Consider the following 15,507-nt stretch of genomic DNA (forward strand, 5'->3'; position numbering starts at 1 on the left):
AGTACATGTAAAAAAATTAAAACATGTTATAATTGGTTAACACTTGATGACAATTTGCAGGAGTATTTGCGCGTGGGATCCTCGCGCCGGACGGTGAGCAGTACCTGTGCCGAAGCGGCTCTCTGGGTCAATATGGCGCGTAATTAATTTTTTTTCTCTTTTTAATTAAACATTAACTTGAGCGATCCTGTGGCAATGTGAATGTTATAGACCGTCACTCAGCTCCCTTGCTTCGCCCGTAAAAATAATAGCTGAAATCATCCCTGAAATTTGCATAAGATATATGACATAGTCATAGCGTGATCGGTGTTATGATGATGATGATGATCCGAAGAAGCTGAAATTATTGCATCTGCTGGTGATCGCCATGGTTCCCATGAGTTCCGAAAGTACTTCTGGTGCGCTGATTTAATCACATGTATTTGACGCTTTGCCATAAAGCGAAGATAATGGAATTGAAAGGCACACTACGGTAATTACAAAAGCTTGTACCGATGTGTAGCTGTATTAGCTTATGGAGCTCTTACATGCAAGCGAAATAGCTTCAGGGCCTTTCGGCATAAACGGGTTGAGGGGGCGGCATCATTGCTGAGGATTCCTCTCCCACCTGGATAAAAGCGTATAGTTTGGAAGTGGTGACACCAGAAGGCCTAATTCTTACTTGGACTGTTTCTGTTTATTGGGAACAGGCTGGAGGGTGACTCATCTAGCCGGATGGCTGTCATCCATGATTTGGGGCCACCTCAGGCTGGTCGGGGGGTGTGTGGATGCTGGTGCCCTTCTTTTGAGTTTCCATAGCAATGGCCCATCGGCTCCTGCCAGACACATCCCAGGAATCATGCCTCTCGGTCACCCAGGGCAGCCAAGGAGTTGAATGTTTTCATATATGGCTCTAAGCACGATGGGATACTGGTGGCTTAGCAAATGTTGGTTCCACGTCTGGATGTGAACCCCTGAATCTGGACACGTTGTTTGTTCTTCCCTTGTGTCTTGGCACTCACTGAGCGTTAAACCTGACTTTCCTCGACAGCCGTCTTGCGAGTTTCACATCTCCTCGTAAGTCGAGAGCAAGTTTCAACGAGAATCGAGGTGTCATGACAACCGAACGGGAACATGAATGCACAAGTGGGCCGGTGGGCAGATTCAAGCCGTCATCGAGGTGCTGAGTGCCCCGCATAGTTTTGGTAAACGTAACTTCTGTTCCGTAGCGTTTCGTCAGCAGCTAACTGAGGTTGAAGTCTCGCTCTTTAAATGATAAGTATTGTTCAGCCTTGATGATCTTACCGTCCAGTGCCTACTGGCCAAATGAAATGAACTGTCTGGCAAACCAATGACTGAAATAAAATATTATGAAAGGTTAAAAATAATGATATTCTTTGCCCACAGTGTTTTAGTTTAGTTTGGGAATAAACACTGGTGTTATATCCTTGAGTTGGGATTTATCCTCACTGTAAAATTCATTTTTATACTCAGCAGTACAAGTGCGTTAAACTAAAATTCATTTTTTGGGATCTCGGTCACTGCTGAATAGTGCAGAAAAACTGCACGGAAACTTTTTTGTCTGTGTGGGTACGCTGGCGTGGTGTGAATTGAGGCGGTTGTTTTATGATACGGGGCAGGGGGTTTTTCTGCCTGGCTGGTTTCAATTTGATTCCAATACCCAGCAGTGGGGCTGGCTGTTCTGTTTTATATACACACCATAATTACACCGGCATGTAGTGCTGGGCTCCTCGCGCCACTTCTGGTCCACATCTCGCACCCTCTGCATTTCGGGTTCAGCTCACAGTTTCCTACATCCTCACAGGCATCTGTGACCCCGGCTCATGTGGTTCAGTCCCCTAAACTGCGTCATCCTGCTTCCAGCCCCGTCATTATGGTGTAGTTCCCCCCCCATCGCGGTTTTGGCACCTTGCCATTATCAGTGGGGGGGTTGTTGTTCTGTTGTTGATGGTCTTGGGAGATCTTCAGAGATCTTTGGCTGCTCGGTGTCTCTCCAGGAGAGGCGTGCCTCATCCACGCCCCAATGCACATATTCACTACCTTTCCAGTCTGTTTTTCATTTTTGTTTTTTCGGGGAGGGGAGGCGTTCTGACTATATTTTGGCCAGTGGGATAATGGAGGCTTTGTGTCCCCTGTTGTGGTCCCATGTCGCACTGTCACTGCTCCCGCGGGGTTTGGAGACGTCTCAGGTGTCATTTCATCGGCCCCTTTGCGGTTGCCGGTATCGACTGCAACCTCAAAGATTTTGTGCCTCTAAGGACACTGGATAACCATGTGGCATTACCTCGCTGGGGCCGGCAGCGGTGGATATTTCGTTATGAGTGCAGGGAAACTGGTTGGCCATCTGTTTTCCAGTTAGTGATGGCCAGGCAGTGAAGTCATTTTGGGATGCACAATTGCCTCTTTCTCCCAGTGGGTTGGCTTTTTTCCGTGCTTTGTCTCTAAGAGGGTTGATTGTGCTGTCCGAACCACTCCAATCAGCTGATTTTTTAAATTTTTTTGCAAGCCAGTAAAGTGTCTATTTTCTTTACTCACTTGTCAGGATGTCGGTTGACTGAGGTGGTTCGTTAGCGACACTTAGGTCCAGCACCAGCTGTGTGTTTTTTTTCTGTTTATTCCTTTCAGATAAGCGAGCGATTACAAATTTGTGGTCATTTTCGTGTGTCTGAAGGGCATGATTACAAGGCTGAGTAGGAGACTCGCACACCCGGTAGTGCTGTCTGCCTGCGCAAGCTCTCAAGGATCCAGCTGGATAACACTTGGGACGAGTCACAGCAGGTGGGGGGTGGGGCATGGCTTGGCAGAGTTTGGCCCCGTTCTCCTCTGTAAACACGGCATCTCTCTACAGCATGACTGGCAGCAGAGGCACGGACGGCACCCCCTGAAGCGTCTCCACAGAGCAGCGGCGATATGGCCCATGCTGTGAGCTTTGACCTCCTGGATCCCATGCTGGAGTGAGTCGGGATCTCCGCCGTTGCCCCGCTTCCACGCCACCTTCGTCCCACTCGAGACAGTCCATGCTTTCTGATGACTTACTTGAGTAGCATTTTGGTGTGGTATCTGCACTTTTAAATAAGTATGAAATAAGATTAGCCGACACTTTTACCCAAACAGAGGTACAAATGAGGAAGGAATTGGGATCAGAGAGCAGGGCTGATCAGCGTCCAGAGCCCCTGGAGCAGTTGGGGATTAGACCCCAACGGTGATTACAGTTCAGTCTTTACTGTTGTCATTGTACATGTCAGCACAGCCGGATTGAGCTGGTAACTCCCTTAGCAGCGCAAAAAAAAAAAACACAAGACAGGACACAGCATGCAATATGCAAACAGCATGTGCATAATTTTCTCAGCCAGCCACGAGGTTTGAACCCACAACCTTTTGCACACTGGCAGAGACCCCCAAACCTGCAGAACTGCACACTGGCTCACACGTCACAGAGCAGCATTTCTTGGCGGAGCGTATGTGGGGAAATGCTCATTGTCATTACCCCTGGGTCCCCAGGAGCCCGGTGGACGAGAACCAGGTGCACTCCTCCTTCTGCCAGCTGATCAATGAGCAGAGCCACCTAGAGGAGCAGCAGACACAGGAGCTGGAGTTAGAGGAGCTGGAGTTTGAGGAGGAGCTGGCGGAGGAGGGCCGGGGTGAGTCACGGGGCTGCTGTCCTCCATCTCTTGCATACTGACTCGGGTTAGAGCTCAGTAGCATCCGATGCTGACGACTGCTGGTCACCTGACCATGATCACGTCTCCCGCAGATGCTGTGGGCTACCTGCCGGGCCCGTCGGCACCGCTGCTGGACCAGCCGTGGTCCGCCGCCACTCTCAAGGTGCTGTCGGCCATGCCGAGCCGAACCATCGGTGAGTGAACGGCGAGGGGTCATGACGTGACTGACCGATGGAACCCTACGGCAGGGATCGTCTCTGGGAAAGTCTTCCCGGGAAGCTGGGCCGGCTGTCGCAGACTGTGCTGTAAGATTTCCTGCCTCTTTGTTTTGTTTGGTTGCTATGGCACCCTCTGCAGGCCGGAGTCGGGGGGCCATCCTATCGCAGTACTACAACCGCACCCTTCAGCTGCGCAGGCGCCGCTCCACCCGGCCCGCCCTGCAGGACTTCTCCCGCGCGGCGCGGCCCAGCATCCGCGGCTACCGCATAGAGACTGACTCCGCAGACGGTGAGTCCGGCCCTCACCGGGCTGCGCATTCGTACGGCCAGCCACTAGGCTTGCGCGTCATCGACTGCGACCGGATCAGGTGCATCTGTCTCTCTCCAGTCTCAAAATGGAGAGTAATATGAAATAATGTGAAGGGGGGGAAAAAACGAGTGTATTCCTCTCCTCTGTTAATGACTGACGAGGTAAAGTCCAGTGACACGATGCAGTGTGGGGCCGATACTGGATAATCACACTGCGCTTCAGACGGGCCCTTTCTGCCGGGGGTTTGATTTCCCTCTGTCAGTCACAGCTTCAGGGTGCTGCTCTGACATTGGTCTTGCAGAGAACAGGAGGGACCAGCTGGTGAACAACCTGCAGAACCTTCCGGCCAGCGACCGCGTGCGCATGCTGCGGGCCATGCCGATTAGCCTCGCAGAGAAGAGCGAGCTGAGGTAGGCCCTGCCTGGACCCGCCTGGCCCTGCCCACTCTCCCTATGTATGCTGGTGATGTGGATGCTTAGGGCCAGACAGCCAGTCACATCTGCCAGTTGTGTGTTGAAATGTTTTTTGAGAGGGATTTTCCAGGAAGTCCCTTTAAGACTTGATGCGCTAAATGATAGACCAAAATCTTGATGTAAAAAGAAAATAAACACGCAAAATAGTTTGATGCTGATGCCCCTGAAATACATGTCAAGAAATTCATGGTTGTGCAGTTTGTTCTTAGATCAGCAGGGGGCGTAGTGATTAAGGAGTGGAGCTGAAAAGGTGCTGGCTGTGATGCCGGGATGGGGGCCTGGATTCCAGCCTTTTCAGCCTTTGTTTGATGTTTGATAAGGTGACCTCGCTCGGTTCTGGGTAATGCCAGGTTCTTGTCATGTGGTTCTCCACAGGAGGCTAGCGTTAAGTTACAAGGAGGGACAGACATCCCTCAGCGGAAAGATTCCCTGCTGCAGCAACCTCAAGTATTACATCATCATTGTGAGTTTCCCAGCCAGCATGCTTCTCTCTCCCCCTTCCCACTGCCTTGAGAAACAGCCCCTCGCTCTCACTGGCTGCTGTCCGTCTGGGTGGCCCCACTGGGTTAGCCGCTAATCGCTAACAGCTACGGGATCTTTATGGTGCCTCTGAAGGGATCTCTGGTTGTTTCGCTTCTGCGTGCTTTGGGCAGCAATGTCTAAATATGGGTTAATATGTGAAGTCTGAACCTTAGACCCATTTAATGCTTGTGTGACTGCCAGCATGTGACCAACTTTCTGTCTTCACACATATAAATAGGGCACATCACTGTGAATAAATGAGACAATGACCGGGTGACTTTCTTCCTGTCCCTCCCACGATAATGTGTGACCTTCTGTGTGACTGTGATTGTGACCGACAGTGTTGCCACCTCAACCCCTTCCACGTGGCTTTTTGTCCTTGGTCAATTCTCACTGTCACAGTCCCCAATTCTTCCTCCCGGTCCAGTAATACAGTGCTCCTGTGACTGTCCCTTTCCCTCCCGGTCCAGTGGTGCAGTGCTTCTGTGACCGTCCCGGTCCAGCGGTACAGTGCTCCTGTGACCGTTCCGGTCCAGTGATGCAGTGCTCCTGTGACCGTCTCTCTCCTTCCTGGTCCAGTGATGCAGTGCTCCAGTGACCGTCCCTCTCTTTCCCAGGCACTGCGGCAGGGCTGGTACAGCTGGCTCTCCATGCTGCACTCCCTGCAGCCGTGGAAGATGGCATTGAAGCGTGTGAGCGGCCGCTTTGGCACGGGCGTGCTATCCTACTTTGTCTTCCTCCGGACCCTGCTGCTGTTCAATGTCCTGCTCCTCTTCATCAATGGCTTCTTCCTAGTCATCCCACAGGCAGTTCACCCCCCACCCCTCACCAGCACCCCCGTGAAATTCACAGGCCTGGAGCTCGTCACCGGAGCTGTAAGTGTATTGTTTACTCGCAGATTGTAGTCCTAAGGACAGAGAATCTCTGCAGTACACTTGGTACAGGACAGTTTAGTGCTTGCAGATATAATGCGAATCTCTAGTACACATGACTGTTTTGCGATGTCTTTTGGAAGATTTTCACTTACAGTATCTTGGATGTTTCTAGGTTGGCCTATCCCTGTAGCATTAAATGTTAAGGGCCCAGTGGTGCTAGGCATGGGATATGAACCAACAGCCTTCTGATCATGAGGTTAGAGTCCTAACTTGTAGATCTACACACCGAGATTTGATTGGCAGTGTCCTAGGGTGAGATGTACCATACAGTGTTAGTGTATCAGGTTAAGAATCAAGGCTCCACTGGACCAGCTAAGGTAGGCTTTAATGAGCTTCTGTGAGACCGTAACAGCCTCCCCCACCCCCTCTCTGCTATCCTAGGGATGCTTTTCCAACTCTGTGATGTATTATGGTTACTACACCAACTCTGCACTAATGGGAAGCTGCCAGCAGAACAGCACAGAGCCCCCGAGTCTGCTTCAGTGCCCCCCCGAAACCTTTGGCCTGGACTACAACATGCCGCTGGCCTACTTCTTCACCGTCGGTATTGCCTTCTTCATCACCTGCATCATCCTCGTTTACAGTATGTCCAAATCGTTTGGGCAGAGTTTCCGTGTGGACAAACCTCAGGGCAGCCTGGCCCTCAAGGTCTTCTGCTCCTGGGACTTCAGGGTCATCAAGAAGACCTCCATGAAGCTGCAGGCTGAGAACATCAGCACACAGCTCAAGGTATCTCCCCATTCGTTCGCTTACTCGTTCATTTGTTTGTTTGCTAGCTTGTTTTTGTTTGCTTGTTTGTCCGCTCACTCACTTGGGAGTTTTCATTATGTTTCTGTTGCCTGTGCCCCCCCCCGTGTGTCATCTGTAGCAAAAACAACAGATGTGTGTTATGTGTAACAGCAGGTCAGTGAGTGGAGGGGTGATGAGTGTTTTGTAGGTGGGCTTTTTGTGAACGTTTTCCTTGTCCAGTAATACAGAGAGGAAATACAACAAAGGACGATAAATACAACAAAAGGAAAAAGTAGAAGTAGACAACAAACACGTGACAGAGAATCAGGACTGAAACGAACATTTAGTTGTATAGGTGCCTACGTTTCTGGATGTAAATGTAACAGATTCAGCTAGACATAATATGTTCTAGTTGAACAGAAAAGGAAAGTTGTCAGACTTCTTCCCATTTCAAGGTGAATCCGAGGCACCTGTCTGGTACCCTGCCGCTCTTACCCCCCCCCCCCCATCCTAACAGATCCCGTCTAACAGGGCGGGGTTAACGTGTTTTTTGAAAGGGCTCGAACCTGCTTCCCATCTCTGACTTGTCTGTTCCTTGAACAAACAAAACAAACATACTTTATTTGCCAGTTGCACAAGTACAGGTACATTGGAATGATTATTGTCGCCGATGCCATCTTGCTTTCCATAGCTTGAGGGTCACAGCACAGGGTCAGCTAACGTACAGCAACTCTGGAGCTGGGGGTTAAGGGCCTTTGCTCAAGTGCCCATGGACATGTGACTGTTCTGCCGAAGCCGGGGCTCGAACTAGCGACCTCATCGCATGCACGGGCTTAGACCGCTGAGTTTTGGTACCCTGCCACTGTCCTGAGACCCCATGTTCCTGCCCAAGCCCCCCTCCGTCCCCGCGTGTTTGCGTAAGGGGCGCGAGGTTACATCGTAAATCTTGCTAAAACTGCCCACATCCTCTTTCCTGCCGCCCACGCCTCGCCCATCCTTCCTGGCTGGTGGTCCTTCCTCCAGGAGCTGCTGTCGGAGCTGAGCTGTCGCGAGGAGCGTCGGGGTCTGGCCCAGAGGCTGGCTCGACACCTCGTGCACCTGCTGGCCTGGCTCATGTGCATCGGCAGCACCGTGGCCTGCGGCCTGGCTGTCTACTACTTCTCAGAGTACCTGCACAAGGTGGGGCTGCCTGTCTGCCTGTGTGTGTGTATGTCTGTCTGTCTGCATGTTAGAGAGAAATTTCAGCTGTGTGTCGGGTTAAATTGCAAGTTGAGCTTTTATTTTCTAAAGACTGATATGGGAGAAGACGACATTGCATTCACATTCATTTATTTATTTAGCAGGCAGTCTTATTTAAAAAGCAGGTCAGACAGTCCCTGGAGCCATTGGGGGTTAAGGGTCTCACACAAGAGCCGAATGGTGACATCACGCTGCTGGCATTTGAACCTGCAACCTTCCCGATAACAGGCATAACATTCTAACCACGTTAAAGCTGAGCACCAGCAAAGCTCCGTGTTCAGGTAGTAGGCGGTACTAGGGTGGCCAGACCTGGTCTCCATAGCAATGATGAGATGAGGCTTGCTGCTCTGTGTGAAGCATCCGGCATGCAAATACCCGCACGCCTTTGGGTATGCGGCACGCAAATACCTGCACGCCTTCTATTACGGCCTTTAGAGCCTCATCTCTTGTTTAGATTTGACGGTGATAGGAGATCAGACACAACGTTCTGGAAACCCATCCCTACCAGTTGTCCTTCCATTTCCTCTGGCTGATATTGCAGAGCGGTCTGATTTACAGTTATGGACAAACGGGCGGTTCTGGGGTCACTTTCCAGGGCTTAGCCCAAAAATTTTCACGCATCATGATGCCAGGACTTGGCCAAAAGTGTCCATTCCTTAAGCGCTGTTAGCCTCCCTTGCATTTAGCTGCTCAACCGATACATCTCCCTCAAGGGTCCAACAGCCGGCCCTTAGCTAACATCCTTTAGATCGCATATCCAGTTTCTGAATCATTATGAGAGCTGTCAGTCATTGACTTGGTTGCCTGTCCTTGCCCCCCCACCCCCTGGGACCTGCAGAAGTGGGTGGCAGATCATGGCCCCCAGGAGCTGGGCTCTCGCGGCCCACTGGAGGAGGTCAGCTTGCTGGCGCTGCCTGTGGTCGTGTCCAGCTTCAACCTTCTGCTGCCTGGCTTCTTCAACACCGTGGCCTGGATGGAGCAGTATGACTCGCCCAGCGTGCTCACCTACGTCTCCATCGTCAGGTACGTCCTGCCCCACTGTAGCACCGCCCACTAATTCGCCACCTTGCGTTCAGCGTGTGTCGTAAGTATTTTGCTCCCTGACCTGTAAGTGTCATTGGCGCATGTTGCTGGTTCGGATCCCAAGTGTGCAAACTGGTGTTTAGCCACAGATCCTGCACATTTCCCTCTCCTCGCCGGGTTTATATAAATTAAAATAAATATTTTATAATATGCTAAGTACATTTTATTTTATTTACATTTGGGTGGTTTTATTTAGAAAAGTGTTCAAAAAGTGACAGGTGATGCTTGTTTTCTCATATTTGATTTATATTTGTCGGAGTAACATTGCAAAGGGAATGACAAGCCGCCTGAGCTGAAAACACTGCATTTTACGCTTCATTCAAATAATAAAACACAGGGTGGCGAACTTTGGTCAGCTGTCTGGGGGAGGTTTCAATCCGAGACGAGTGCACAGGCATTTACACGTATGTGGCAGTTCTATTACCTTGTAAATAGTTTTTAGGGTCTGCAAACTGCCCCAATGATCTTGATGTCGCTAATTTAATTTTTATGATGGAATAATATAGATTTGCTGTAAGATTTCTTGCGTGAGCGTGTGTCACAGCAGATGCGAGAGAGTTAATAAACCCTAAAAATGTTTTTTTTTTTTCCTTTTCATTTGTATAAAAAAACTTTATACAGTTGTTAAATTATGTAAACTTTGACAAACATGAAGTCACCAATAAACTACGTCTATTTATCCGACATGTTATTAAATACTGCGTTTGAAAACTGCAATTTCAGGACAGAGCAGCCACTCTATTAGGAACATTACGGCTTTTTGGTTTAGGGTTAGGGTTAGGGCAGAAGTACGTCTCGCTTGGAGGTTAGAGTTTGACGTTCGTTGGTGTGGGAAACGGGCGGTGATTTCGCAAATATGTTTTACTTTATAATTTGTTACTATATATATGTAACCAGGTTATTTTGTTTAATGAGTATATTTACACAATTATATATTATATTATCTGTCAGAGGGTGTAATAGAAAAATCACACAATACAGATAAACCGGTTACATAGACTATATAAGGAGGAGTATTCAGATTACAACTGAAGCTTTGAAGAAAATTAAAATGCTTATTTTTTTTGTAAGTAGGCTATTGTATAATTCGGCTGACTTATCGCAGGCACACAGTCACAGCGTTAATGACAGTGATGGACCTCGTCCCCCAGAGCCTGGTTTACAGAGGCAGAAAGCTTGGCTTTTATTAAATCAGGAATCGAGCAGCGCCCCCTATCTGAGGGATGTCTTTATCTAAAAGACATGCATTAGTCACTGTTCCTAGAGCTGGATGTTTTACCCGAGTACTTTGCTCAGAGACGTCAGCAAGTTCTGAGAAGTTGTGGTGTGAGTTACGAGTCGCCCACTATACTGGAAGTGATGTCGTCATCCAATGCGACTCTGCTGTCATGGTAACCAGCTTCCGCCCCGGGGTGACTGACCCATCTGCTGCCCTGTCTCTTCCCCTGTCCCGTCCCCCGTTCCCAACAGGAACCTCATGCTGAAAGTGTGCCTCCTGGTGGTACTGTGCTACCATTGGCTGGGCCGGATCGCCGCTGGTCCGAAAGAGCTAAAACTGAAGGTATGCCGCTAGATCACATGACCATGTTCCGGGCCGGTGTGGCGTGCCCACTTTCAGCTCTGTATCCCCCCCCCCACAGTGCTGGGAGAGCTTTGTGGGCCAGGAGATGTATCGCTTTCTCATCATGGACTTCATCTTCACCATGCTGGACACCTTCTTTCTGGAATTCCTCTGGAAGTGAGTGTGGTGTGGCTCATCTCAAGCTCCTCCCCCCTGCCTCATCCAGACCACCCTCTGCTTCTTGAGACCACGCCCCCATCTCTGTCTTCTGGACTCTTGTAGGATTTTCTCCCAGAAGGCTCTGAAGAGGAAGAGGAAGCCCGTGTTTGACATCGCTCGGAATGTTCTGGAGCTTATCTATGGACAGACGCTCGCCTGGTAAAGACCGCCACTCCACTAAGACCCACCTTCCCCGGGAAGGGGAAGTGATGTCATTAGGGGAGGCCTTTTGCGGCAGTGACCGACTCTGCTTTAATCTCACTACTGAGTGATAGTAAACAGGAAAATGGCCCTTTCACAAACAGGAAGGGTAGATTACTGCCCATTTGGCTGCGGTTTCTCATGTCTCGGTGCTGAGAGCTTTGCGTAGGGTGTACTGGGCTGCTCTGCTGCTGGTTTGGTGACTGTGATTGGGGCCCTCTCCCCCCCCCCAGGCTGGGAGTGTTGTATGCCCCCCTGCTGCCTGCTGTTCAACTCATCAAGCTTCTGCTGCTCTTCTACATGAAGAAGGTAAGGCGAATGTGTGTGTGGTGTCTGTGTGTGTGTGTATGTGTGTGTGTGTGGTGTCTGTATGGTGTGTGTGTGTGTGTGTGTGGTGTCTGTGTGTGTGTGTGTCTGTGTGTGTGTGTGTGTGTGTGTGTTTATGTGCCTTTCGTACCAATGTGTGATGCCCCTACACCCCTCCTCCCACACACTCTCCATCAGTGTCTGTGATGTTCCGCACGCCTCTCCGTACCTGTGGGCTCTGAACCCACACCACACCGGCCCCCAGCAGGATAACACTCTGTGTCATTCACCTTGGCTGTCGGAGGGTAGGGGGGAGGTGTGTATGGTTCATCTCGCCCCCCTCACCCCATCCCTTTCTGTATCGGCCCTGTCTCACCCCTCCATGTCTGTCCTGCCCCCCCCCCAAGACCAGCCTGATGATGAACTGCCAGGCCCCCCGTAAGCCCTGGAGAGCCAGCCAGATGACCACCTTCTTCATCAGCCTCCTGTCCTTCCCGTCCTTCGTGGGGGCGGCCTTGTCTGTCACCCTTACCATGTGGACGTGAGTGATGCCTGAGTGCCGCCCGCTGCGGAAACCCCCCCCCCCCCACGCATGTGCTTCGAGACGGCCCCTGTGCCTGCCCTCTTATCTGGTGGTGGGGGCTTCCTACCTATTTTAAGATTGTCCTCATTCAGATGCCTACACCCCCCCCCCCCAGTCATGGGGCTGATCATGGGCTCCTTACCCCCCAGGATTAAGCCCTCGGAACAGTGCGGACCTTTCCAGAACCTGACCACCATGTTCCAGTCGGGAAAGTTGTGGGTACAGCAGCTGGAGAAGCAGAACCCCAGGCTGGCCTGGCTGGCCTGGGTGCACACTTACCTGGTGGAGAACCCCCTCTTTCTCTTTGTGTCTGCCGGAATCTTCCTGTAAGTCTGGCCAGAGGGCAGCGCTCCGCTTCTGTCTGAACTCCTCATGCTTGCCATTTGATATTCTGATCGCGATTCTGCCGTGATCTCAGTGGCAACCTCACAGGTCGCCACTGATCCTTCTGTTGAACAGAGTGCTGCCATCTGCTGGCCGAATGACTGTAGCACAACTGTGCCTGTTTCAGGGTTGTCATTTATTTCCACACCCAAGTGGTCGACGGGCAGCGGAAGATCATCAGCCTCCTGCAGGAGCAAATCGAGAACGTGAGTGAGGCAGAACCGGCCCGTGAAGCTTGGGGTTGACGTTGTATGGTTTTACCGAGCGGCTCGTCCCTGAAAACAACTACCTAGAGCAGGGGTGGCCAATCTTATCCGCAAAGGGCCGGTGTGTGGCAGGTTTTCACTGCAACTCCCTAATTAGGTCACTAATTAGAGGACTGATTGGCTGAAGAGTCCTCACACCTGGGTTTGAGCAGCTGACCTGCAGGTAACCCCAAAGACCTGCACACACACCGGCCCTTTGCGGATAAGATTGGCCACCGCTGACCTAGGGGTTTCCGTTGGGGCTGAGGAGGGAGTGGGTGGGTGATGTGCTGGAGGCTCTGCTTCACATGTATCTTTTGGTGTAATTCAGTGGATCACTAAGCAGCAGTTGCGTTTGGACCATGTGGCTGGGTGACTGTCTGGAGGGTCCCCGGGCTGGACCGTCTCGGTTCCGCTTACGGAGGTGGCTCTGCTTCCATCCGCAGGAGGGGTTCGACAAGAAGTTTCTCATCACCAGGCTGCAGGCTATACACGAGCAGAAACGTCCACAGCAGAGACCCAAGGCAACAGGAAGTGAGGTCAGGAGATGCGAGGGCACAGGGAAGGGCGTACATTGGGGAAACGGGAATCTGCCAAAATGTCAGGCCCATGGCATGCAAAGTCTTACCCCTGCACTGAACCTCTGGCCAGTAGCGTGAGTAAGGCCATCTGTCTTCCTGTTTGAAACCTTCCTGTTCCATCCCATTGTTGTGAATTGTAGTCAACAGCTTAAAATGTTTGAATTGTGTGTAGAAGTATCATTTAGCAAGTGATTCCAAGCCATGTGAAGCTCTTCAGCATGAATGGGTTTCCTGATTGAAAGACCCGCCTCCTCAGATGCTCTTTGGCTTTCAGCAGCTAGCCAGGTTTCCTTGGTAACCGTGTCTCTCTCCTTTGTCCTGACGTAGGGCTCTGACGTGGACGAGTGACGCTCTGCCCCACATGCCGGCGTCCACCTGTTTGTGATCACTGTTGCTAAATGTGTCCTCCCCTCCCCCCTTGTGAGGAGGGCTGGGGGGGACACCGCCCCCAACAGGTGGGCAAAATCTCATCAGAGAGATGTATTTTTCTAAAAACTGACTTTTTGGGCAACTGCGTTTTCCAGGACTAAAATCAGTCCCCATTTTACCTCTTATTTCCTCTTTTATTCTTTAGAACAAAAGTAGCGACATGGAATTAAATTCAGTTACACTGGCTACAAAGTACTACCAAAGTTTGTGTAAATACATTTTGTACTATTTCCACTAGAGGGGGACAGAGAGTTACATTTTATATACCTTAATGGACATTATGTGAATGTGACTACTGAACATTGAGTTGTTTCAGTACAATTTATAATTTATGTTGTGTGTTTTTTAGAATACTGTGAATTGTATATAAATAGTTTTTCCTTCTGTAAAACTAAATCAACGTGTGTTTATTTGACGAGAGAAATAAAAGGAGGATGAGCTGGTTCTGTTACGGGGCTTCTTACTGGCTGACTGGCCTTCTGGAGGGTTAGTCTGCCAGTCTGCCTTTCCACCCTCATCAATGCATACGGTGGGGGTCACTGGTTCGAGTCCCAGCCTTGGCATAGAGTCACATGTCTGGGCACCTGAGCAGGGCCGTTAAGGCTCTGATCACTGGCTGACCCTGTGCTGTGACCCCCCCCCCCCCCCCCCCCCCCCGGCTTACTCTCGCCTATCTCTGTATCAGAGGGGGTGAGGTGGGGGGGCAGTGTTAAAGTCAGCACTGTCTGTGTGCAGGTTGCTATGCCCCCAGAGTGAAATCGGGCATCAATGGCACCCTTACATTCCACGTTCCCGTTGGCTGCTTCAGGTTTCCTTTTTGAGGCAGGGTGGGGTTTGGAACCTGAGTCTCACTGGGGTTTGGAACCTGGGACCACAGACTTTGCTGAACAGTGTGTTGAACCTGGAGTTTTTAAAAACAATATTCATAAGAAATTTACCTACCAGAAGAGGCCATTCGGTCCATCAAGCTCGTTTGGGGAGAACTCAACTAATAGCTCAGAGTTGTTAAAATCTCATCTAGCTCTGATTTAAAGGAACCCAGGGATTTAACTTGCACTACACTAACAGGAAGACTATTCCGTACTCTAAGTACACGCCGTGTAAAGAAGCGCTTTCTCAAATCCAGTTTAAAATGTTCTCCCGCAAATTTCCACCTATGGCCACAAGTTCTAGTATTTAAACTAACATTGAAGTAACTTTTTGGCTGAACAGCATCCAGACCTGTTAGAATCTTATATACCTGGATCATGTCCCCCCTTAATCTCCTTTGCTCGAGGCTAAACAGATTCAACTCCGCTAACCTCTCCTCATAAGACATTCCTCTAAGACCACGAATCATTCTTGTAGCCCTACGTTGCACCTTTTCCAAGGCAGCAATGTCCTAAAGGTATGTTGACCAAACCTGCACACAATATTCTAGGTGCATGGGGTCTTAGCAAGGAATTATATAATCGTAGCATCACCTCCCTTGACTTAAACGCCACACACCTAGAGATGTAACCCAGCATCCTATTGGCCTTTTTAATTGCTTCCCCACACTGGTGAGAGTGGGACATGGAAGCATCAACATACACACCGAGGTCTTTCTCATCATCAGCTTCCTTTGTTTCAGTGGAACCCATAAAATACCTGTACTTTATATTTCTGCTCCCTGCATGGATTACCTTACATTTATCTACATTAAATTTCATCTTCCAGGTATCAGCCCAGTCAATAATTAAATCCAGATCCCGCTGTAGCCTCTGCACCACTAGTTCAGTATCTGCTACACCACCCACCTTGAATGAATACTTGCAAATTTAAGCAGTTTACTGTATGTATTGGTGT

At 50.1% G+C, this 15,507-nt stretch overlaps 1 protein-coding gene across 7 annotated transcripts in view; it reads left to right on the forward strand.

Moving 5' to 3' along the window:
* The window catches only part of tmc6b (transmembrane channel-like 6b), a 17,451-nt gene extending 3,328 nt beyond the window's left edge, over window positions 1-14,123 (forward strand). For 6 of the 7 annotated variants that reach the window (XM_072711932.1, XM_072711929.1, XM_072711933.1 and 3 more), the window contains 19 exons: window positions 2,849-2,954; window positions 3,502-3,641; window positions 3,755-3,856; window positions 4,020-4,169; window positions 4,492-4,600; window positions 5,039-5,126; window positions 5,803-6,060; window positions 6,502-6,849; window positions 7,873-8,028; window positions 8,927-9,111; window positions 10,642-10,732; window positions 10,812-10,909; window positions 11,015-11,110; window positions 11,386-11,461; window positions 11,866-11,999; window positions 12,191-12,367; window positions 12,553-12,631; window positions 13,117-13,209; window positions 13,579-14,123. In XM_072711932.1, coding sequence (XP_072568033.1) covers window positions 2,911-2,954; window positions 3,502-3,641; window positions 3,755-3,856; window positions 4,020-4,169; window positions 4,492-4,600; window positions 5,039-5,126; window positions 5,803-6,060; window positions 6,502-6,849; window positions 7,873-8,028; window positions 8,927-9,111; window positions 10,642-10,732; window positions 10,812-10,909; window positions 11,015-11,110; window positions 11,386-11,461; window positions 11,866-11,999; window positions 12,191-12,367; window positions 12,553-12,631; window positions 13,117-13,209; window positions 13,579-13,599 — 2,445 coding nt within the window. In that variant the 5' untranslated portion in view covers window positions 2,849-2,910 and the 3' untranslated portion in view covers window positions 13,600-14,123. Of the gene's footprint in view, window positions 1-60; window positions 136-2,848; window positions 2,955-3,501; window positions 3,642-3,754; window positions 3,857-4,019; window positions 4,170-4,491; window positions 4,601-5,038; window positions 5,127-5,802; window positions 6,061-6,501; window positions 6,850-7,872; window positions 8,029-8,926; window positions 9,112-10,641; window positions 10,733-10,811; window positions 10,910-11,014; window positions 11,111-11,385; window positions 11,462-11,865; window positions 12,000-12,190; window positions 12,368-12,552; window positions 12,632-13,116; window positions 13,210-13,578 lie in introns of all 7 variants that reach the window. The other variant, XM_072711931.1, reaches the window with a different exon arrangement.
* Window positions 14,124-15,507: the final 1,384 nt, after the last annotated feature.

This window comes from Paramormyrops kingsleyae, chromosome 5 (assembly GCF_048594095.1).
Source record: "Paramormyrops kingsleyae isolate MSU_618 chromosome 5, PKINGS_0.4, whole genome shotgun sequence".
Classification (NCBI taxonomy): Eukaryota; Metazoa; Chordata; class Actinopteri; order Osteoglossiformes; family Mormyridae; genus Paramormyrops; species Paramormyrops kingsleyae.